Source organism: Pithys albifrons, chromosome 12, assembly GCF_047495875.1.
Source record: "Pithys albifrons albifrons isolate INPA30051 chromosome 12, PitAlb_v1, whole genome shotgun sequence".
In the NCBI taxonomy this organism is placed as follows: Eukaryota; Metazoa; Chordata; class Aves; order Passeriformes; family Thamnophilidae; genus Pithys; species Pithys albifrons.
Window position 1 is genome coordinate 3,048,685 of NC_092469.1, and position 22,406 is coordinate 3,071,090.

The 22,406-nt window shown below is 46.6% G+C and overlaps 1 protein-coding gene across 2 annotated transcripts in view; it reads right to left on the reverse strand.

Moving 5' to 3' along the window:
- The window catches only part of KCTD15 (potassium channel tetramerization domain containing 15), a 48,071-nt gene extending 26,156 nt beyond the window's left edge, over positions 1-21,915 (reverse strand). Inside the window, exons 1-2 of one of the 2 annotated variants that reach the window (XM_071567171.1) lie at positions 21,643-21,915; positions 15,746-15,921 (exon numbers count right to left, since the gene is read on the reverse strand). In XM_071567171.1, the coding sequence (XP_071423272.1) occupies positions 15,746-15,909 (164 nt within the window). In that variant the 5' untranslated portion in view covers positions 15,910-15,921; positions 21,643-21,915. Of the gene's footprint in view, positions 1-15,745; positions 15,922-21,142; positions 21,473-21,642 lie in introns of those variants that run through there. The other variant, XM_071567170.1, reaches the window with a different exon arrangement.
- Positions 21,916-22,406: the final 491 nt, after the last annotated feature.

Below are 22,406 nucleotides of genomic sequence, written 5' to 3' on the forward strand. Positions count from 1 at the left end.
ATCAGTGTCCTACAGGCACAAGTGTCCTACAGCCACCAGTGTCCTACAGGCACAAGTGTCCTACAGCCATCAGTGTCCTACAGGCACCAGAGTCCTACAGACACCAGAGTCCAACAGGCAGCAGTGCCCTACAGCCATCAGTGTCCTACAGGCACAAGTGTCCTACGGGCACCAGTGTCCTGTGGGCGCTGCTGGTCTCAGTGCAGGAATCACTCAGCCATGGGCCCGTCACTCCTGATGGCAGTGAGCCACCACAGGTGTTCCAGTACAGAACTGACCTGGGAGAACCAGAGACACCAAAGCCTGCAACCCCCAAGCCCCAGCTCAATTTTTAACAAGAGCATCAAGGAGTACAGTCCAATCCCAGCAGAAGGGTGGAGGAGGCAACTCACTGATAACATGGTCACCCATCTCCAACTCCTATAACCTGTTCTGCCTTCCAATGCTGATCTTGGAATGGCACAGGGGTTTTTTAAGCCATATGCTCACTTTGCCATGCTTTTCAAGGATATTACAGTCATTAACTATTAAGCACCTGAAGGAACTGCAGGATCTATTACCTAGATTTAATACTTCATATTTTGCTGTTCAGGCTAGAATATCTATTTTAGTAACAGATCAGAGCTAGTCTATATAGCATCAACATGTATTTTTAAAAGTCAGTAATCCATAAAGAACATTATAATCTACCATGCAGAATTATTCTTAGGAAGTTCTGGAAGGATTTTTTTTCTTCTTTCTGTAACATCACTAAAAAGCAAAATTAGGTATGCAATGGATTTTGTAATCAAAATGAAGGCACGGACAATTGTGTTTTCTGTTCTCTGTTACTATGAATTAAAGTCCACTGAAGCAACAGGTAATAAAATCCACTGAAGTGGAAACTACCTATTATTTCTGAAATACCACAAAGCATTCACAGTAAGGATGAGAGATGCCTGTTGTTAATAGCCTATGTCCACTTTTAAGACACTTTGACAGATGATATAATTGATACATCATTTCCTGGAAATGTATGTGTATTGCTATTTTCATGCATTACACTTCTTGTTAAATTTGTAGAAACAGTATCACCTGGACATAAATTAGCAGGTAAGACAAGGAAGTGGAAACATTAATGCCAGGTAGAGAAGCCTGTGCCTTTTCCTGCATGAAAAAATTCTTATGGTAGTTAAAAGCCCTTCTGGTCCTGCATGTGTTCAGCCAAGAATCTCAACAGGGAGGAAGAAGAGGAGGAGGAGGAGTGGTCAAACATCTACAGTGAGCAGACCAACTACTAAGAGAAGAATTGAGGCTACCATAAACTTTACCTTCCAGGTTTCTCATTCCCCCCAGGTTTACATGAGTATTAACCCTAAGCCCTTCACCTTTTGGGACAGTGGGATTTAGCCCATCAGCACTGGTCCCTCATCCCAAATTTATGAGTGCATGTTCCTCCCTGGGGACCTGTTCCTGCCACCTGTCCTGTGGGTGGTCAGCAGGAGCTCAGCCATGAGGAACAGGGGCAGAATCCAGCCCTCCATCAGCCACTGAGTCCATTCTGCCTTATTCAAGTGTTTGTCTATCTGAGCAGCTATAAAAATACTTCACTAAACAAACAGTTTCTAGCTTGTTGATTGCTGGTTAGGAATCCTTTCCTTGTGTTTGGCAGATACCCACATCCAGAGGCAGGGGCAGCAGACCCACCCACACAGAGCAGCACTCATTCATTACATACATCAGCATCCCACAAGACCTACTGAACTCACCAGTCATCAAAAGTGGTTTCTGGGCTTAATAAGGGAAAAACAGAACTTTCAAATACAGGTACAATTTGTATTTCTCCATTGGAAGTTCCCCACCTGCCACTGGTGTGGTTTGGTCATCCTTTGTACCAGGGACAGTGACAAACAGCCTCCCATGACTTTTGATCCTTAACCATACAATTCCAATCATCTGGAGTGACTGGGCTGCTCTGGAGTATCCATGAGCAGGACAGGAGCCTTGGCCACGTGGATCCAGGGTGGCCCAGTGAGAGCTGCTGTTACTGTAGGTCAGGCCAGGCCAGTTCTGCCACCCCTGCTCCCAACAAGCAGTAACCATGCAGGGAGGGGGAGAAGAGCAGAGTCTGGCTGACTTGCATGCTTTTAATAAAAGTAACTAAATAATATTACAATATACTAGGAACCACCAAAGCACAGAATGTGTTAATGGCAGAAGCCAAATATAATTCTTTCAGTGAAATATGCCAAGGTCCAGGTAACTGCACAGAAGCTCCTACACTGTAGGTAACACCAATTGTTTGGGAACCCCTCTCTTTATTTTCAATTGTGGACTTAGCACTTGAAGTTAAAGAAGCATGTTAGTTGGATTTCCAGTACTATTGCTTTTTTTTCCTCAGTATAAAGTTCAGGTTACTTTTGCTCTTTTTGTGCCTTTTACTTCATTCTAACTGAACGTTTGCCTAAATAGTTGGTGAAGATTAAAAACATTAATACAAATTTATATTGTATCCTGTTTCTATTATGCCATTGTTCCTGCTGCTCTGATTTGAGCCCTGTGAGGGTTCTGGGCCTCTCATGTTTTCTCAGGACAGAATTTACACTAAATTCTGGCCATGAAAATCAACTCAGAACAAAAATTCTTTAATTTGAAACAAAATCCTAAACCAGCATCTTAGTTTCCCAAGCATTCCCTAGTTTTCCATAGGTCCCAATCCTGCAAGAATTGCATTTCAGTTCAAACTCTGTGGGAGTTGTGGGCACTCAAGAGAATTAAGTTGTTAACACATGAGAAGACGCACAATTCAAACAAAACATTCCTGCCCATACAAGTCCTTTCTTGCTATTCCTTTAACCATCCCTTTCCCTAAATCATGGTGCTCCAAGGGCCCTGATGAGAGCAGGGCTGCACCAAGTGTCAGCTCTTCTGCTGCTCACCTACTTTCCGTAACTTCAAGTGGAAGATAACGCAGTATTTTTATTAAGATTTTAAAATCTGACTGAATCTGGGCATCACCCCCGCTGCCAACCCCCCTGCACAACTGGGCGTGCTGGGAGGCTGCAAACATGCAGCCACTGGTTACATTATAATACAAATGGGCTAAATCCTCCCTCGTTGAAGTCAAGAACAAAACTCCCACTGGGATGTAGTGAGGGAAGTTTGGGAAAACTTCAGATGCAACTCATTTCCCTTCCAGGGTGCAAGTCTGGCCCTCTGCATCTTTTGCATGTGTGGGTGCTGTGAAACCAGACCATTTCAGTACCCAGCAGGGAAAGAGGGACGGGGATTCAAGGGCTGCACCTTTTCTAAAGCATGAATGGTGACAGGGACCACGCTCACTTTGGTATGCAGCACTCATGCACACAGCTAGACTGTTTCATCTGCTTGAGCCCTTCACTTCTGCTCCCAGATATGTGAAAGCTGAGCAGCTTTTTCCTAGGATTCTTTATTTCCAGATTCACAGGAGAAACTTCCCTGACACGCACTGCCCGAGACTCTGCAGCTCTGCATCCCCTGGGCTGAGCAGGAACACCAGGTGACCCTTGGTGCCCACACTGGGCTCTGCTGCACCAGGGCAATCCCCACTGCTGTAACAGGAACACCACCAGCCTCTCTGTGAAGAGAGGAATTAGCTTCCTGCTCAAAAGAAGCTGCCCATGCTGCCTGGGCATTTGGCTGGTACAGTGATTCGTAGGGAGTAACACAGGAAGAACACAGCTTGTCTTGCATCCTTGCTCTATTTGCTTTTCCTGCAGCCCACCCTTCTGTCCCCTGGTGAGTAAATGACACCAAATTTTCCCAGTCCCATGACACAACAGTGCTGAATTACACTACTGTCCACCCCCAGCACAGCTCACACCACCACGCTCTGGCACAAGACTGTAACTGGTCATGTTCCTCTACAAGCATGCATGGGATTGGGAAGTTAAGCCACCTCTCTCTATCTGTGTTTTTATTATCATGCTTAAAATGATGTATGAATTTTTATTCTCCTGTTTGTTCTTACATTTGATTAAACTGTACCCAACACATTTTTTCTGGTTCTTCACTTAAAGACACTGAAGAACAACATCAGGAATGACTTGTTAAAACGGTATTTTGAAGGGAAAACAACCACCAAAGCCCACAGAGCCACACCAGGCAGGAAGACTTGTGTAAGTTTTTGCTGGTGAGCCTGAGCCATTGGCAGATGAAAGGGAAAGAGGAATCTCCAGCAGAGTTTTTGTTACTGCAGCTGCAGATCAGGGACAGACAGGACTCGACCCACCACCAAGTCTGCTGGGAAGAGCCCACCTCCATGGCCAGTTCTCAAAAAAAGGAGGAGCCGCTGTCTAAGGTCATGAGAGAGGGAACCCATACCTGGAAAGGAGACAATACACCTGCTGCACAGAGGATACCTGCCCTACAGAATTAAGTTCAGCAAAAACTTTAAAACAATGTAAACTGTTAGCTATTGAATTGTGCTGAGCTACTGAGAGCTGAACCTGGGGTTTTTATGTGACTGTGAGAGACCCATTCTTAAATATAATACTGTGGTCATGGATTTGATCCTGGTCCCAGTGAAGTCAAGGCCCAAACATGCTCTGATTTAACTGAAAGAAGAAACAGGCCCCATTTTAAACCCCTGTGCCTGCAAACAGAATACAACTGCATGGGAAAAGAGAGGAAGTATGTTTGAAACTAGTTACAACTCCATGAGATTAAAAAGCAGTCACTGAATTTTTTTCCTCATTCAACAGCAGTGTTATGTCCTACTGGCCCAAATTCAGCCCTTGTTCCCTCCCAGACAACCCCAGCACAAGTAGAGGACCCAGTTTCTCTGTTGTCATGTGCTGGTTCCCATGGAGTTCCACTAGTCAGATTTGTCCATGAAACTGTCTGAGTTTTGCAAGGGCAGAATTTAGGCAGTGGTCTGCCAGAAGGAACACCACATTCCCCAAATGCCAGAGCTGCAGCCTTTGGTGTACATCACACTGGTACAAATTGTTGGCCTAACACAGTACGACACCAAAGAGTCCCCAGTTTTCATTGTGCACTTTCTCAGCTCTCAAGAGAGAGATTTACTGCTGCAAAAGCACCTACCAGATCTAAGGGGGATTACCTGCAGCACTGGGAGCACCATTAGCAGAGAGGGCAGTGGGAGCCTGCCCTTTGGACTGGGATTCCTCCAGTCTCTCAGCCTTATGGTGCAAATCTCAGTTCCCAGTGCTTGCCAGCTGATCCCCTCTGAGTCTGACCAAGAATAACGGTGCCAGGGCTGCAGAGTGACTTCCCAGCATCCATGTGCAGCACTCCTTTCAGGTTTTGCTTTATGCAGTCCTCAGCAGATGAAAAACCAGCAGTTTTAGGTTTTGAACACACACCATACTGCAGCAGAGTTAATCCAACACAGCACAGGTGAGCACTGAGTCCCTCTGCTCTGTCCCTCTGCCCTGGTGCCCAGCCCTGACAGCTGGCACAGAGACTGCACCAGGAAGGAGCACAGCCATGCACACTTGGGAAGCTCACAGTTGTCCTGCCAGGCAGAGCCTGAAGTGAGAGCCAGTCAGGTGAAAACAAACCCCTCTAACATTTTTACAGGTGTCATTTCATTGTTAAGCTTGAAGCACATGCTAATCACAGCAGCTGCAGTGCAGGAGTAGGCACTTTGGTGCAGAGAGCACAGAGAGAGGAGTTTGTAACTCTGGAGTTTAATTCCAGCTCTGCAGCTTCTCCCAGCTGTCGGTTTGGGTTAGGAAAGCCACCACCCTGGTGTAACTCTGTGTCAGTGCAGATACCCCAGTGATTGGAGTGACTGGCAATACTCCTGTCCAGTCACCAGATCTATTGCCAGCAGAGCACAAGGGAACAAGCTGATGTCCTGCAAGGCCTAGGTGTGCTCATCAACTTCAAATTACACTTCACATAACAAGACCTTGGCAAAGTCCATGGGGCTATCCCAGCATGGCCATGGTCTGTGTCAGCTCCAGCCTGGCATCCTCCACACCAGCCTTTTACTCTGTGCTCCAGACATCTTGCTTCCCTTGTGCTTTCACACATGATTCCTGTGTTTGCATGCCTGCATATTCCTTCTATTTAAATATGCACTTTGTTCTTAAAGATTTCATTAACCCATGAATAGATTAATTCTGATTTCGGTTATGTGGGAACAAATTTAGACCAACTCCTTCAAAACCAGCAGAGCCATCTCTCTGGGAAGGTCACCTGGCCAGGAAAGGTCCCTGCATGCACTGGGAAGGGCAGGACACTCTGTCTTCACTGACCATTGGTTTTACACCAATGCACTGTGGGCACTCAGCAGAAGCATCTTATTCCAATGCTCAGGTTCTTGGAACTCCTCTCCACACATCACATCAGTGCTCATCCCTGGTGTAACTCCACAGAGGACAACAGGGGTACACTAAGGATTATTTTGGCCAGGTTTATTTTTAGTCCATTTTCTAAAAGAATAAGGTTTGCCTACTTTCTTTCTGCTTAAGCTTAGATTAAAACTCTCATTGACTTCACTGGAATAGAGAATTGGCCCAACGTACCAATATCCAAACCACCTCCATTTATTTCAGGGCAAGGAGGCAATGAATTAATAAAGTCCAATGTATTTTTAAATCTTTAGATTTCATAAATGATCACAAGCATGTAGGTCACAATATACACACAGAGCGACACCTACGACAACCACCAGTGGGATCATTAAAATAATTAAGTTAGGCCTAGAGACAAATTCACTTCATAACATGTTCCTTACAAAACAGATACCCCCTTGCTCCATAATCTAGGGAGTCTGTTTTATAAACTTCCTAAACAGTCCTGAAATATCCCCCTAAGCACACTAGGTCTGCTTGCCATTGCAGGGTCTCTATAAATCAAAAGTTTGTAAATCAAAAGGACAAACACCAGTGAGGTGTGTTCAAAGTCCTAACATGAAGGGTAACACCTCGCCTGCTCCACAGGTGTGTGGTTCCTGTGACCTCAGGACAGGACTTCCAGTACAAAGAAACTGAATTTTGATCTTTCCACAACTCCTCCCCATGCCATGAGGCAGCTGCATGAACGACACATAAAGGAGCAACCAGTACAGGAGATTCCCCTTGCTTTAAGTGTAAAGATGCAGCATCTTTACAGAACTTCACACCACGCTCTTCAGCAGGAAAGAGCCTCCATTCACAGCATGTAAAAGGAGAAGACAGGTTACCCCCACAGCACCCTATGGGAGTGTTTTCTCAAAATACATTGCTAATGCTTTTCATGTTGCTTTCCTGAAAATGACTGGTGAAAAATACTTTAATTATGCTGCTGGTACCAAAGTGACCTGTCAGGTGAGTGGTAAGCAAAAGTAGCAATGAAAGAAATGACACAGTACTTGAGCACCTAACATCAGAAACTGCTACAGAGGGCTAAATGAAAAAAAAAAAAAAAGGTGAAATTTTGGTCTTGTCTGCTGGATTCTCTTTGTGAGTTTTAATAAACCAGTTTTCAACCTGTTGTAAGCAGGAAGGGTGGGAATTACTGTGCATTACTAATGTGCTAAGTGTAACTCAGCTACAGTCACGTTATCATTGCAGAAGATGAAAGGGAAGAGCAGAAAACAAGGCAAGGTCAGCTGGGGTTTGCAGAGAAGGTCCTGGAGACCCCGTGCAATGTTCATCTCTGCACAGCTCTCAGAGGCCACAGGTGACCTCCCTCCTGACCACGGCCAGGCTGCACAAGCTGCACGGGGGTGCCTGCTCTTCCTTTTGACTAGCTGAGGCAAGTAAGCTACTATTTGGCTATTTGCTCAAAATTCAGGGGGTTTGAACAGCCCATGCCAGGCACAGCACAGCCATAATGTTACTTCTCTCTGTCAGATGAGTGTTGATTTGCTGTCGGCTCCTCCACATGACTGGCTTGGTCTGCCCCTTCCTAGATGCTGTAATACCCACTTATACCAAGAACTCCACACAACCCAGGCTGTAAATGTATACAGAGAAAAAAATAATTTCTGGAAAAAAAAAGATTTCTGGGAAAAAGCTGGTCATCAGAGACCAGCTAGGCAATATTTTCTTTAACATTTCATCAACTATTCCAAGTAAACACACAAATAATTCATTCATCGACAGGGCCCAATCTCAGCACCCAATTACAGTAAGATCTGTACTCCCAGAGGCTTTCCCTCTCCAGAGCCTGCAGGTGCTTCCCAGGCTGTGGCTGAGCTGGGCAAGGCAGTGGTTATCAAGTCCAGTAAGGAGTAAACACTTTTATCACAGCAGACAGCTCAGCTCTGTTGTGCCTCCCTCCGTGCCAGTTAGTAGGATATCCCGGGGACGTGGACACAGACAAGTCTGAAGAATCAGTTTCCATGTAGATTCCTGCCCTTCCATCTCCCTAAGTCACTGGGATGAAGGGTTAGGGGGACTATTCTCCTTTACCATCCAAGTTACTGCTCCAGCTGTGCCACAACAGCCCTGGGTAACACACAGAAATCTATCACAGTGTGCCTCTTGCAGGGGCTCTGACAGCCCCTGAATCCAGGACCTTGTCCAGTCAGTGCCAGCTAACAGAGCATCTAACATCATCATTCCAGGCTGCAGTTACATCCCTACTACAGATCGCTTTTATCAGCCACAGAGGCCAAGCCATGGGCCCCTGCACTGGCACCTGGGACTGATGCACCTCCTGCCGTGGCAGCTCTGGCCAGTCTGCAAGAGGAGGCAGGTCCTCAGTGCCCTGCACCGCCCAGGAGCTGTGCTGGATGTGCCTGCACTGCCCAGGATTGTGCTGGACGTGCCTGCACTGCCCAGGCCTACGCTGGATGTGCCTGCACTGCCCAGGAGCTGTGCTGGATGTGTCTGCACTGCCCAGGAGCTGTGCTGGATGTGCCTGCACTGCCCAGGAGCCATGCTGGACGTGCCTGCACTGCCCAGGAGCTGTGCTGGATGTGCCTGCACTGCCCAGGAGCTGTGCTGGATGTGCCTGCACTGCCCAGGATTGTGCTGGATGTGCCTGCACTGCCCAGGAGCTGTGCTGGATGTGCCTGCACTGCCCAGGAGCTGTGCTGGATGTGCCTGCACTGCCCAGGAGCTGTGCTGGACGTGCCTGCACTGCCCAGGACTGTGCTGGATGTGTCACACGCTGCTGCAGGACACAACGCCTGTAGGATCAGACACTTCACACCTTTCCCAGAGCTTATCAAAGCACTGCAAGGACTTGTGTGACCTTGGCCATGTAGCACCTGCATGGAACCAGCTTTGCAAAAGGGTTCAGTTTGCACCATCTGATGCAGCAGCCTGGCAATGAGAGTCCCTTCCCTTCCTCCAGCTTCTGCTTTGGTGACTGCAACTGCCACAGGCAAACTGGGGGGAGACAAAGGGTGAGAAGGAGAAAGGCCCTTATAAGGGTTTTTATCCTAAGGGTTCTGCTGGTCAAAATTCCCTTGGAAACTACAGGGAGATTTGCCCAGTCAACAACTACAGGATAAAACCTCAAAGATTTATCTCTAAATCTCAGGTGCACGATATGAAACCAAAAATTATGTTAATCTCCATGAGAATTCATGTGCTAATTTAGAAAAGGCACTACACGTAACCAAAACCTCTGGGTTTTGGCTCCTTTACTTGTTCTCATTTGCAGCACACACCCAACTGGCTGGCACAGTGGCAGAGCCCCGGGAGCCCTGGCAGAGCTGCTGGGCACTGTCCCTGCGCTCCTGCACCATGCCCAGAACCTCTCACAGCACTGGTAACGTGCAGGGGAAACACCTTCTCCTGCCTCTTCAGGTGTTTTGCTTAAAACTCCGTGTATGGGTTAAGTTCACAATAGCTATTGAAATTAATGAGCTCTGTGCTGCAGCACTTTGGAGCGCTTTGCTGAACGTGGGGTGCTGGCTCTGGCTCTGGCACTGCCTTTGGGTGACACACACCAGCTCCCAGCCTGGGAGTGCCAGGGCCTGGGGTCACCGCACAAACAACTGACCCTGGGGGGAAGAGCAGTGCCCTGCAGAGCCTGGAATGTGCCCGTGTCCTTCACTGTGCTCGACAGACACCTGGCTGGTGTGAGAGAGGACCCAGAGAGGGGCTGGGTGGGTGAGCAGCATGGAAGGACACGGGCATGGAGAGGTCTGGGAGGCACCTCAGGCAGGAGGTGGAAGGCCCCTGATGCTGCAGTGGTGCAGGACTGCAGCAGCTGTCCCAGGAGGACCAACACTGCTTCTGCTCCAGATGGGGATCCTGCCCTCAAATGGACTGTGCTTCCACAGCCACCAACAACCACTGGTTGAGAACAAATCTGGTCTTCACCCCCTTAACCTGCCCCTCAGTTCAAGGACTGATTTACACCCTACCTGCCAGCATGGGGTAAGTGGCAAAATTTGCTAATTGGACATTGTCTTCAGGCAATAACATTGATAATACACAGATTTGATGGGAAATTAGCAAATAAATTATTGTAAGAGTGAATTGATCATACATAAGCAAGAAATGTGAGATGTTATCAGCTGTGCTATGTCTAGAGAATTACATATCCCAAATAAATTCAAATGAATAATTTTCCTGCTCCCTCCCAAGAAGTGCAGAGCAGGTCCCACTACGAAGCCCTCAGTGTAAAGGATGATGTGGAAAATCTGTCTTGTAGATCTTGGAAGGTGTCTGAGCTATAAAACCACTGGATCCAGCTACACAGAGTCAGTAACCATGTTCTGTCAGGGACAACAGAGAGGTCCTAAAACTTGGAGCAGAGAATTCCCCTGAACTCAGTCCAGCCTGGTGTGGCTGCAGAGGAGGGGAGAAGCAGATCTCAGGTGAGCTGAGCTCCAGTGACCAGAGAGATGGAAGTGCTGGAGGAAAAGGCAGAGGAATTAAAAAACACAGATACCTCAAGAGCAGCTAAAATCAGAAGACCATACTTGGTAGGAGACCTTGTCTGAGGGTGGGTCTGTAAGATCAAAAGTGTGTTTTGACAAGACACATTCAGAGAAGACATCTGCTTTAGGGGACTCCTTTGCACATCACCAAAAAAGTCCATAAGTTCAGAGGAAAGTGAGGCAAGGACATTCCTGGAAAACTCTACTGTTTTGTAGAGATCATTAGCTTCTGAAACAATAAAGCCTGTGCTGGCTTTCTGTGGAGGACACAGCCCCCAGAGAAGGGGTGGTGGGTCTCAGGGCCCCAAGAGCTGAGGTGACTGTGTCAGCACTGGCTCAGCATGCCCTGGGCCATGGGGCCAGGGAGCTCTGCTCTGCTGAAGGGAAAAGGCTGGGAGCAGAGAGGTCCAAACACAGTGTGCTACAAACCATCAGGGGAGGCTCTCTGGGCTCTGTGCCCCACACTGTTCCCACCTGGACGGTGTTGCTTCACGGCAAATCGTTCCTGCTTTTGTCACAAGTAATGCCACAGAAAGGACGAGTTTTTACAACTACATTTCAAACAGATGATTGTGTATTTAATGAAGGGTTATACAAAATACGAGTTATCCAAGAACGGAAGGTAAATATGTATTTACCTTGTACAGCAGAACAACTCTCAGCAATTCTCTGGATTAAAAACACTATTCAGGGCTGCAAAACAGACAGGCTTCGGATGAAAAATCTTCTGCTTTCTAACAAAAATTCAAAGTGATATCAAAATTTCCAGTGAAATCAAGAAGCTGGGGCTTGCCGTGGCATACATGGATGTGGAGCTTCTTTTCTGCTTGAAGGCAACGACGTCAGCCACGGAGCTCAGGGGGAGGAACTCTGCAGGATGTGGCAATGCCCCGGGGGGTTCCTGACTGCATGTCAGGAGCCTGGGCTTCTGCTGCAGGTTTGCTTTCTACATGGAAGGATTGTCTCACTCCCTGGGATAAACAGAATTTGCAACTCACTTTATAGATGTGCTAGAGGTTTTGCAGCCGTTACAATCTGTCATATAAATCCACATTCGAGTGTCAATGTGTGAAGGGGCTGCTTTAGAGTTCCTCTGGGTGAAAATAGGAATGGAATCTCTAGAGGAAATGTTACCAAAGGTGAATAATTTGTCTACTTAGCCAGTTACTTAAGAAAGAAGATGCTAATGGTAAGAGTAACTAGAATTCAACAACGGTACTTTTTACCTGTAACTCAGAATTACAAAAGTTGGGAGTTTCAGTAGGAAAATTTGCTGAAAACAAACTACTGAAATTGAGCCTCAGATCCAGGTAAGCAACATAAGCCTCCTTGTACCTCCAAAGCTTGTCAACTTTAATGGCAATTCTGGTGTGCATGAGAAGTGGCCTCAAGCAGCTATGGGACAAGGGAATAATAATATTATTTCTGAGGTAATTTCTATGACCACCATCATTATGCTGTTGTTGATCACAATTTATTTTTCATGTATCTCATTGCCCTTGCCCTTCACCCTCTGAAAGACCAGCTTTTTTCTTGTATGCTGTTTCACTCAAAAAGCCCACAGGAAAGCTGTGTAAGAGTAGTGCAGCAGGTGACTTGCAGTGGTTTTAGATACCACCTTTGACAGTGGCTGTTTGACTCTCCTCTCCTTTGTCGCACCAGTTGTGCCCTGCTCAAGTTTTCTCCTCTTTTAGATGAGGGAATTTATGTAGCCCTTAAAAACTTACTGGAAGAGGATGGCTACCCCCTTTAATGCCTAATCTGGCACCCTTTACTTATGCAAATTTAATCAATGGACAAATGCTCTGATCACAGCAGCTGCACTAATACAAACAACATCAAAGACTTCGTCAAAGTTGCTCTGAAACAACTCTGGGCTCACTGAAATGCAAGATTTGGCCTCTGGCTTCACATTAACAGCCATTCATTCACCTGAGTAAGACTTCCAGAACTGGGTCCTTTTTCTCCCCAGCCCCAGAAATAAGGTGGGAACAGCCAGGCAGAGGCAGCTGAGAGGGCAGAGCACAGTCCCTGCTAACAGATTGCAATAGAAATGTATCACACTGCCTGCTGTCAGGTGTAATTTATATCATACCAGAGGGGTGACTGCAGAGCAGGTATGGGCAGGAACTGGTCATATCTCTACTTGCTCCTGCTGGGCCTGATCTGCCCAGCTGCTGGGAGCTCTTCCCTTTCACTGAAGTCAACATGGACTGAGTTTGTTCAGGACCAAACAGGACTGGACCTCCTCAAAATACTAAGGAAGCATAAACATGACTTGATGATTTGGTTTTTTCTGTTTCCCATCAGCATGTGATGTTTCTGTGCACGCATATCCAGGCTGTGTTTATACACATGCTCACAATCTGCACGTGCCCTTAAATATCCATGTACAGTACATGCTGAAAAGCCTACGAGCTAAAAGCCTATTCAGGATTTGGGAGCACAGACAAAGCAATAGAGATTGTAACACAAATAAACAGGAAATTCATTTCCACAGCTTTCAAGTTTAGTGACTACTTTTTGTGACTTCAGCTGAGATTTAGCAAGCAAGGTAATATATGCTTATAAGTTTTGATGAAATACAATCTACAAATTTGTGTGATTTTTGGATTTGAAGCTTTTAAACTCCTGCTCAAACCAAGAGTTTTAATGTGCTGTCCAAAATAATGCAGGAAGCTCTGAGAGGGGGTGAGTGGCCATGCCTGTGAATGTGGCCATGCATGTCACCTCTGAGCACAAGCAAACAGTGCCCTGGCATTGACTCCAGATGTTTTGCTCAGAAAAGCTGCCTCTTTCCTCCTGCCCCTGTGAGGGACCTGGGAATCCTCTCCCAGTCAGTTCACTGCAAAGACAGTCTATGCCATGTGGAAGATGCACAACAGGGCAGTGAAGCACCAGCAGGAGCTCCAGCCATTCCCACTGCAATAACAGCAAGTGCTCTGACTTAACCAGGAGTGAGAGCAGGCCAGACTCAGTGGGGGATAACAACCAAGTCTATTATGCAGCACTGAAGAAGAACAAACAATATATATATTAAAAAAAAGAAAACAATAATTTAAGGTGTAACCTTCATCCAGCTTCATAACTGATGTAGCAGTATGTCCTACTTGAGATGCTGGTGAAGGGTCTCATCCTGGAAGCTCTTACTTCAGTGAGAGCTGAAGTGTGAGCAGCTGAAAAAGCATTCATGCCCTATGAGATAACACGGCAGTACAAACAAAAAACAGTACACAGCAAAACATCAGGCAGCATGTGAGCTCTGGGCAGCCACAGTTTTGTACCTTCAGTTTAAACAAAGTACAAAATCTGAAGAAATATGCTTCTGTTATTTATCAAACAGACAAAAAAATTGGTTCACCACTCTAGTCTCTTGAAATAAAATCTGTGAATTTATGTATATTCTCCCAAAGCTTTCATAACTGAAGCTTTTATTAAGTAAGTTTGATGTGGGGCATATTTTAAAAATAGTGTCAGCAGCGATATTTTAAAATGTGGAAACAGATGTGCCACTCTATTACAACTGCTGAATCTTCTCTGTATGTTTTAATACTATGAAGCATTTGCCTGTTTCTCCGTTATAAATCTCTCCCTACTGAACAGATTTCATCTCTATGATTAAAGTAGTACTACACAGACATTAAACACACACTGTCCAGAAAAGTCATTATTGTTTTGGTCTGACCATAAAATACAGGTATTTTAATAATTGGGCTGGAATAATAATAATTGGAATTTCAGTAGCTCCCTTCCCTTGGAATGAAATCACAGCCATATGCTTTATGACATCAGAGGCGTTTCAAGGTGTCTCCATAAATGTCATTTATTGCTTGGGAATCTGCCAAATCTGCAAAGCCCCTTAGTTCTTTTAAAGGAAAAATCTTCAGATGAAACTAGGGTTTTACACTGGTTGTCATACCAAAAAAAATAAAAGTCTATCGCTTATGGAATTGTGGCCATGCTGGCAGCAAACCCTCTGGCAGGGAAACCTGCTGACCTGGGCTTGGGTTGCTGTGGAGCCAGGAGTGTGCTGGGCACCTGACACTGCACAGGCACCCCGGGTACGTACCAGGCACACTGAACAGTGGGGATGGCACAAGCCTGGACTGCTTCAGTGATCAGAACTGAATCAAAACCAGGCACATCTCCAGTGAGGGTGCTTTAACCCTTAACAGAGTGCTCCCCTCCCCGCCACTGGCACAGGCCTGGCCCTGCCCAGGATCCCCCATCCCTCATGGTGCCCAGCGCCCTGCAGGGAGCCAGGAAAACAATAAAGAGCCTCCATGTCATACGCAAACAGAATCTCATGCCACATCTCTTCATAATTTGGCATGTCTGGAGTCTACTCAGAGAATACCAACCAGATCCATATAAATCTTGTCAGACGTGACAACCTGCCCAGCACAAAGCAGCAGCCACCTTTAAACACACAAGGATTCAGCCCAGGCTGCAGCTGCAGCAGCCAGAGAGGGACAGCCAGCCCTGCCCAGAGCAAACAGCTGCTGGCACTGAGGCAGCTCCCAGGGAGGTGAGGACCTGCACTGGCCATCAAAAGCATCCAAAAGTCCCAGGGTAGCAGAACCATTCCTCTTTCTGCAGGAAGAATAAACCCATTTTTTCCCCCTAAATCTGCAAGAATGAAGTTGCCTGGTGCAGCTGGCAATAATCTGGGGCACACACCAACAGGTGCTTCAAACGTAGCACAGAGCGCAGAAGACGTTGGGAGAGAAAATGAATAGAGTCTCTAAATAATACATAAATTTTACAGGCTTTTTTTCTGTGGAACCCCAGTGAAGTTACTGTATAAATCGGAAACTGAATAATTCATTAGTGGTGAATATAAAATAAATGGTCCTTTGCACTGAAATACTCCTCTTTGCATGCAGTGAGCAGAGACGGGCAGCGAGGCTGGCCACACCAGGGGCTTACCTGGAGTCTGGGTACTTGGTGAGGGTAGCCAGGCTGCTGGTGTACATGTGTCCTCCTACATCGATGTGCACGGGAGCGTTGGACTTGGTGAGCTGGGCTGGGAGAGGAATGCCTTGTGCAGCCAGAGGAGACACCGGGGACCGTGTGAGAGACAGACGGGACATGCTTCTTCCCTCCTGCGGTGGGCAGCCAAAAAAGAACAGTTTCTCTTAAATGGTACCTTTCTTTCCAGTGTGATCACAGGTCTAATCAGATCATTTTTGCATCTGCCTGATCACATATTCAGCTAACAAATTATTGCCACCACTGTAATTAAGTGTATTTGCATCATTTTCTCCCAAGGACCAGAGGGGAAGAGAAAGATGCTTATTAGCAATAAGAAATCAAAAAAAAAATTTCAAGGTGTCAGCCTCAAGGGGCATAAAACAAACTGCAAAATTCTAATTAAAGGTCGTGGGCTTATGTGTTAGATGTGAAATATCCCCCGACAAACGAATAACCAATTTGTGAATTGGGATTCAGGGGGTTTTCGCAAGTTTGTCACAGTAACAAGACACCTCTAAATTAGTGACTTCCTCAGCACCTAAGGCATTTAGTTTATACATGTAAGTAAATTTCACATCAAACTAAGATCAATTTTCTGGTTTATTTTCAATAACTGTGAAATAAATGGATAATATTCAGTCAAGCCTTAATATTAGACCTAAACAACTAATAAGCTTTCAAACTGAAAGTAATCAATACCTGGAAGCACTGACAACAGAAAGATGCACAAACTGCCCCATGCTTTGGTGACAAGATGCGTTACAAAGTACTATACAATCTAGCACGTGAAATTATAAATTCAACAATCCATCTCATGTTTCCTGCCCTAAAAATATTGGAAAATTCGTGAAATTCCTGAGTTGAGTCAAAAATTCATCAGCAAAATCAAATTCAAAAATACCAAAATGTCTCAAAAATGAACAGGACAACCATAGCAAAAGACAATTCCTCAATTCTCTTCTGTAAGAAAAGCACAGCTTATTCTGCATGAAATGCGTGTCTCAAAGCTGATTTCAGCTCAATCGCTGCAGACGGCACATGTCAAATGGAAAAAAAACCCTTCAGAAAAGTTTAGGAAAATGTCCATCCATTCTACCCCTTATAGGGAAAGCAACATATGCAAAACATTATAGTTGAAGACATTTCTGAATATAATCTAATTTTCTTGGTATTTTGTAATTCAAGCATGCTACCAAGCACCCAGGCTCTTCCTTACATCTGACAAGCACTTTACATGCAGCACTGCAAAGTGAATTCCCATTTCTCCCACGTTACTTTGACAATGTTTCTTGGAAATCTAAAGCTGGTCTCGCCTTTCTCTTAGCAGTATTTTGCACAAGATGCCTGGCTACACCACTCAATGTAACAATTACAATTAGTAACATTCCTTGTAAAATGATTTCCAAGCTATAGAGAAAGGGATTGAAAAATCTTAATACATCTGAACGGCTTCACAAAGTCCTCACAACATCTCCATTTACTGCATTTCATCTTGGTTAGCTCCTAAGAATTCCTGGCATCTACAGCACAGAAATACATCACCCCATTATGAATCCACATCCTTCCCTCTTCGGAGGCTGGATGGACATCTGCACTGAGCACGAAGCAAATGCCAACTCTGTCCTAGGACTTCTGTGTCAGCCGATGCGAAATTGGGCATTAACATTTTTACTACAGCACCACCTTCAAGGAAAGTGACTGAATCCTTTCATGACTGAAGACGTTGCTTTCTTGTTTCCCACAAGAGCCTGTTGTGGCCCATCTTCAGTAAATATGTCATATAGCATAAATAAAACAACTAACTTCTAAAAACAACTTAAGTCTCTAAGTACCTACAGTTTTCTAGCGACGTGGTTACTAATCTGTGGGTGCCTCATCTGTCTGCCAACACAGACAAAGGTTGCTGGTTTTTTCTTCCCAAAGAGCACTGTAAACTCATGTTGAGCCTCTACTCCTTCACTTAAATGAAAGGGTCAGAAGATCTAGGCTGAATGTCAACTCTGTCTTTGTTCAGACCCCAACCATTACCACTAATGATAAAGGTACAGAACTCGCACCGTACAGGGCTGCCTTAGAAATAAATCTCAGGCAGTTTCACAACACAAGACTCTAATTAGGGCTCATCTGCACCCCTTGTTACAATTTCCAAATGAAATCAAAGGACTTCCAGTCCTCTGCAAACGTGTCTTACATTTAACCATTTGTCTTGAAATACAGACTTCAATTTTAAAATATGCACAGATAGCTAAAGATCAAGTGATACGAATCTATTTGTGCATATTTAAACACTGCTGCTATCTTAGGATTTTGTTTAATGTTAGTATACCAGTAAATTCCTTGATCTGTAAAGACTGAGATTCTCAGGGAGGCCATACTCACACAGTAGATATTTAATTTATACTATTCACTGGAGGGACCTTTTGAACAATCCTCTGCTTTTGGCATTTCTCAGCTAGAGCATGTGTTGAAAAAACACTTAATTACAGAAAATCACTGGAAAGCTAAAATAGTTCTCAAACTTTTATGGCTTTTCATACTTATTGAGGGTGCCACTGGCTTTTTGGGGGAGAGGAGGAAAAGGGGAATTAAAATACTGGCTTTTCCCCTGGTTGGAGAGGATTCATACTAAAAAATGAATCCTAGATTTTTATTAAAGTTGTAGAATTCAGTCATTTCCGTATGAGCAAATTATCAAGGGGCACAATTGCTAAGCACTCCACCAAGGGCACTGAGAACACTCCTATTGCTCCAAAAAAAATATAAATACCCCCCATTTCTTTAGGTACCATAACCCTGTTTCTAATGACTCCTCCTTCTTCTTAATGTAAAACGCAGCTAAAATTCATCACACTGAGTAATGTACTTATTTTATGCACAAAGCAAAATCCTAAATGTATTTATCCAGTGAAAGTCTTTATGCACATATTTTCTAATATGGATGTGAAAATTAAAACCTTAAGGGTAAATATCGCAGAAACACTAACAAACTTCATTTATTAAACCATGTAAAATAATCCTTGCTCTTTAGTTGCCTACAACAGGATACAGCATCCCAACTAGTGGCACAGGCAATAACCCCGCTCTAATAAGTAACACAGGAACCTGCTGAAGGCAAAATCAATAGAGCCTGATTCCCAAATTATGTGAATATTTAGTTTTTCAAACATTACACACCGAGATCTTTCAGAGCCAGCTTATCTTTTTCTGCCTTTCTAAGCTAACTGCATAAGTACTGCTTGTAAAAACTATTTGCCCATGCAAAGTGAAATAATCACAATGCCATGCTCATTTACACACAAAATGATTTTGTGTCCCATTGTGCTCACAGTTGTTCAGCTCTCTAGGGGTGATTAAACTAGCTATGCTGCTACAGCTTGAGATGATTTCACTGAATCGTTTCTCCATGAAGTTGCTTCTTTGCTAAGCTGTTATTTTAACCATAAAAGGTAAACAGAAGGCAGTTGTAAGAGCTCCATTCAGCTCCGTGCCCAGGGCTATAACCCTAGGGCAGAGAATGCTGAAAGACTGCAGAATTTTCCAGGGTGTTGCCTTTCTTGCTCTAAAGCCTTCAGGAATACTGTTCATTTAATACACACTCGAGATGATACATTTCAGATCCTACTAAAAGAAAGACTTCAAAAGTGTAAGAACTTTTGGGCGGATGAAGCTTTCCCACCTCTGCACATAGCTTGGGGCCATGGTAACCAATACTGCTGTTGATGTTGGGAAAATACTGGAGAAATAAACTGCACAGAGCAGAGCAGACAGCCAGGGACAAGGGAGGTGAAAGGTTGCAGGAAAGAAACAGGCAGCAGTCTGGAAGGGGGAACGAGAAAAAAAAAAGGAAAAAGAATAAAAAAGGAGGCGGCTCTGAAGGAGGGACAAAGTTAAATCAAGGAGCAGGCACTTAAAAGACTACAGATGGGAAGCAAGACTAATTAAGGATGTAAAAGCGCTTTGTTTCTAAAGTTTATTGTTGCCAGGATAAAAATTAATTGAAACTAATGCTGTTATTCACTCGTGCAGTTTAATTCCTTCATGCACATTTAAGACGTGAAATGAAAACGGCAGGTTTAGGGACCTGCCATGGAGCTGCTCTCCCGGGGAGCCGGGGCGGGTCGGGCCCGGTGCCCCCCCCGGCACGGCCGGGCTGCTCCGCTCTCATCCACCCTCGGGGAGGTGCTCCCCTCTCTCCCCTCCCCAGGGACCGTCCCTGCTGCACCAGCGGCCCCACCGGGTGAGGCCACCCCCGCCGCCCCCCGCCCGGCGCTGCGGGCAGGAGATCCCCCGGCGCTGCCGTGGCCGCGGGGCAGCCCTGCGTGCCCAGCGCCGCCCGAGGGGCACAGCCACAGCCTGGGCAATTACCTTTGTCTGCGGAGCGGGCCCGGCGGCCGCTCGGGGCTGCCTGCACAGCCGCCCCGAGCCAACTTGCCCACGCCGTGCTCCGAGCCCGCAGACAAAGCGGGGCGGGGGGGCTGCGAACCCGCGGCTCGGGGGCTCCGAAATGAAAAGTCCGCAAACATTTGCACACACATCTCCACGCTGCTTCCCTCAACACTGGACCGAGTGACAGAGCAGATCGTGCCCAAAACTTTTACGGGGTGGGGAGGGGGAAGGGGGAAAGGGAGCTCCCTCTGGAGAGCTGGTCGCCCCCTAAAACATAAAAATAAAAAAAACAACAAAAAAAAAGGAAGAAAAAAAGAAAAATAGGAGGAAAAAAAAAAGGAAAGGCTTTCTCCTTCCTCCCCCTTTTGCCACCCCCCCCGCAACCCGCCTCTCTCTGGCAGTCTCCAGTCTATTTAGTGCAAGTTTCACGTCACCCAAATGCCTTTCCCTACTGATGGTCAGGGAAATCACCAGCGAACAACGCACCCGGTCACTCAACTTCTGCCTTTTTCTTCCGAACACACTGTATGCCCAAAGGTAAAATTCAACCAAAAAAAAAAAAAAAGGCACAACATGGCGTCCTTTACTTATTCCCACATAACAAGAAAGGAGATGTCTTAGATGAATGCAAGAAAAAAAGTCAAGCCCGAATCCCCGATCCTGCACATTTTCCGCGCAGCCAATGGTGGTGAGCATTAGCCAGGCTAATGTATTAATTTTGCAGAAGTGTGCCACATCGCATGCAGGAGCAGGAATGCAAACTATAGCCTAGAGTGGTTTGAAGTCTACCCCAAACCAAGCCTTCCACTCTCACTGGCGCCAGAGTTTCATTCACAGCCCGCCCGTGTTTTCCATACGCGGCGCTCCCCATTGTCGCCCGCCTTCCCTTTGTGCCGAGCCGCCCCGCCGCCAGCCCCCGCGCCCCGGCCCCGCTCCCCGCGCCGCCCGACCCCGCTCCGCGTGTACCATGCGGGAGCGCAGAGCGAGCCGCGCTGCCTCCGCCGTGCCGGGGCTTGGCCGTCTTCAGAGCCGGGGCCGGGGGGGCAGCGGGAGCGCGGGCACCCCGGGCCGCGGGGCTCCGCCGGCGCTGCCCATGCTGGAGCGGAGCAAAACAAAACATACACACGCACGCACACGCACACACACACGCGCGCACACACACACACACACGGCGCTAGCAAAGCGGGGCGGCCGCAAACGGGTCCTGTAGCTTTAAAAAAAACCACCCCTCCGCCCGCTGCTCCCCGGAGCCGGCAGCCGAGTGAGTTTGAAGAGGCACTTTCCAAAAAAAAAAAAAAAAAAAAAAAAAAAAAAAAAAAGAAGGAGAGGCAGGGAGCGCGAGCAGGCGCGCGGTGCGGCGGATGCGCTGCCATGCGATGCGATGCGATGCGCTGCACGACGCGGCGCGCACGGCGCGCTCCGGCCCCGCACGGGCGGGCGGCTGCGGGAGCCGCCGCGGTCCTTACCTTGAGCACAGAAGAGATCTGCGAGCCCCCCTTTGGCTTTGGGCTCTGCCGGGGCTGTGTGTGGACGGGCTCAGCTTTTTGCTTTTATTACTATCTTTGCTCCGCAGATCCTGCTGTGATTATTATTATTTTTAAAGCTTCTCTGTCTCCTCTCTCTCCCCTTGTTTTTGCTGCTTCTTTTTCTATTTATTTTGTGCGTGTGTGTGGATGTGTCTGTGTGTGTGTGTGAGGGGGAAAAAAAGCCTTTAAATGAAACTGCCGAGGCTGTTATGAGAAGAAAGGCAATAATCCCGTCTCTAAATAACAGAGGGAAGGGAGAAGAGGAGGAAAAAAAGCGAATTCTTGCTCAGGGCTTTGCAAACGCCTGCAGGGCAGAGGATTAGGCTACAATTAGCTCAGCCCTTTGCTCTCGCCCTAGCTAATTTTGCGATGAAAATTGGATATTTTTCCCTCCTTTTGGTGAAGGTCTGCAGATTTATTCCCCCCACCCCCCCCAAGAATAAAATAAAATACAGCCTTTGAAAATGAAATAAGTCTGGGAAGGCGGTCGGCTCCCCAGCCCGCGCCCCCGGCGCCGCCGCCCGCAGAGCCGCTCCGCGCTGCCCCGCGGAGCCCCGCGCAGCCCCCGCAGCCCGGCCCGGCCCGGCCCGGCCCCTCCGGGGGATAACGGTTCGGTGCAGGGGAGGATCAGGCCACTGTCACGTCCTTCAACAGACTTACTGAAAAGAAGAAGGAGGAAAAGCGGAGGGGGGGGGGGGGGGGCA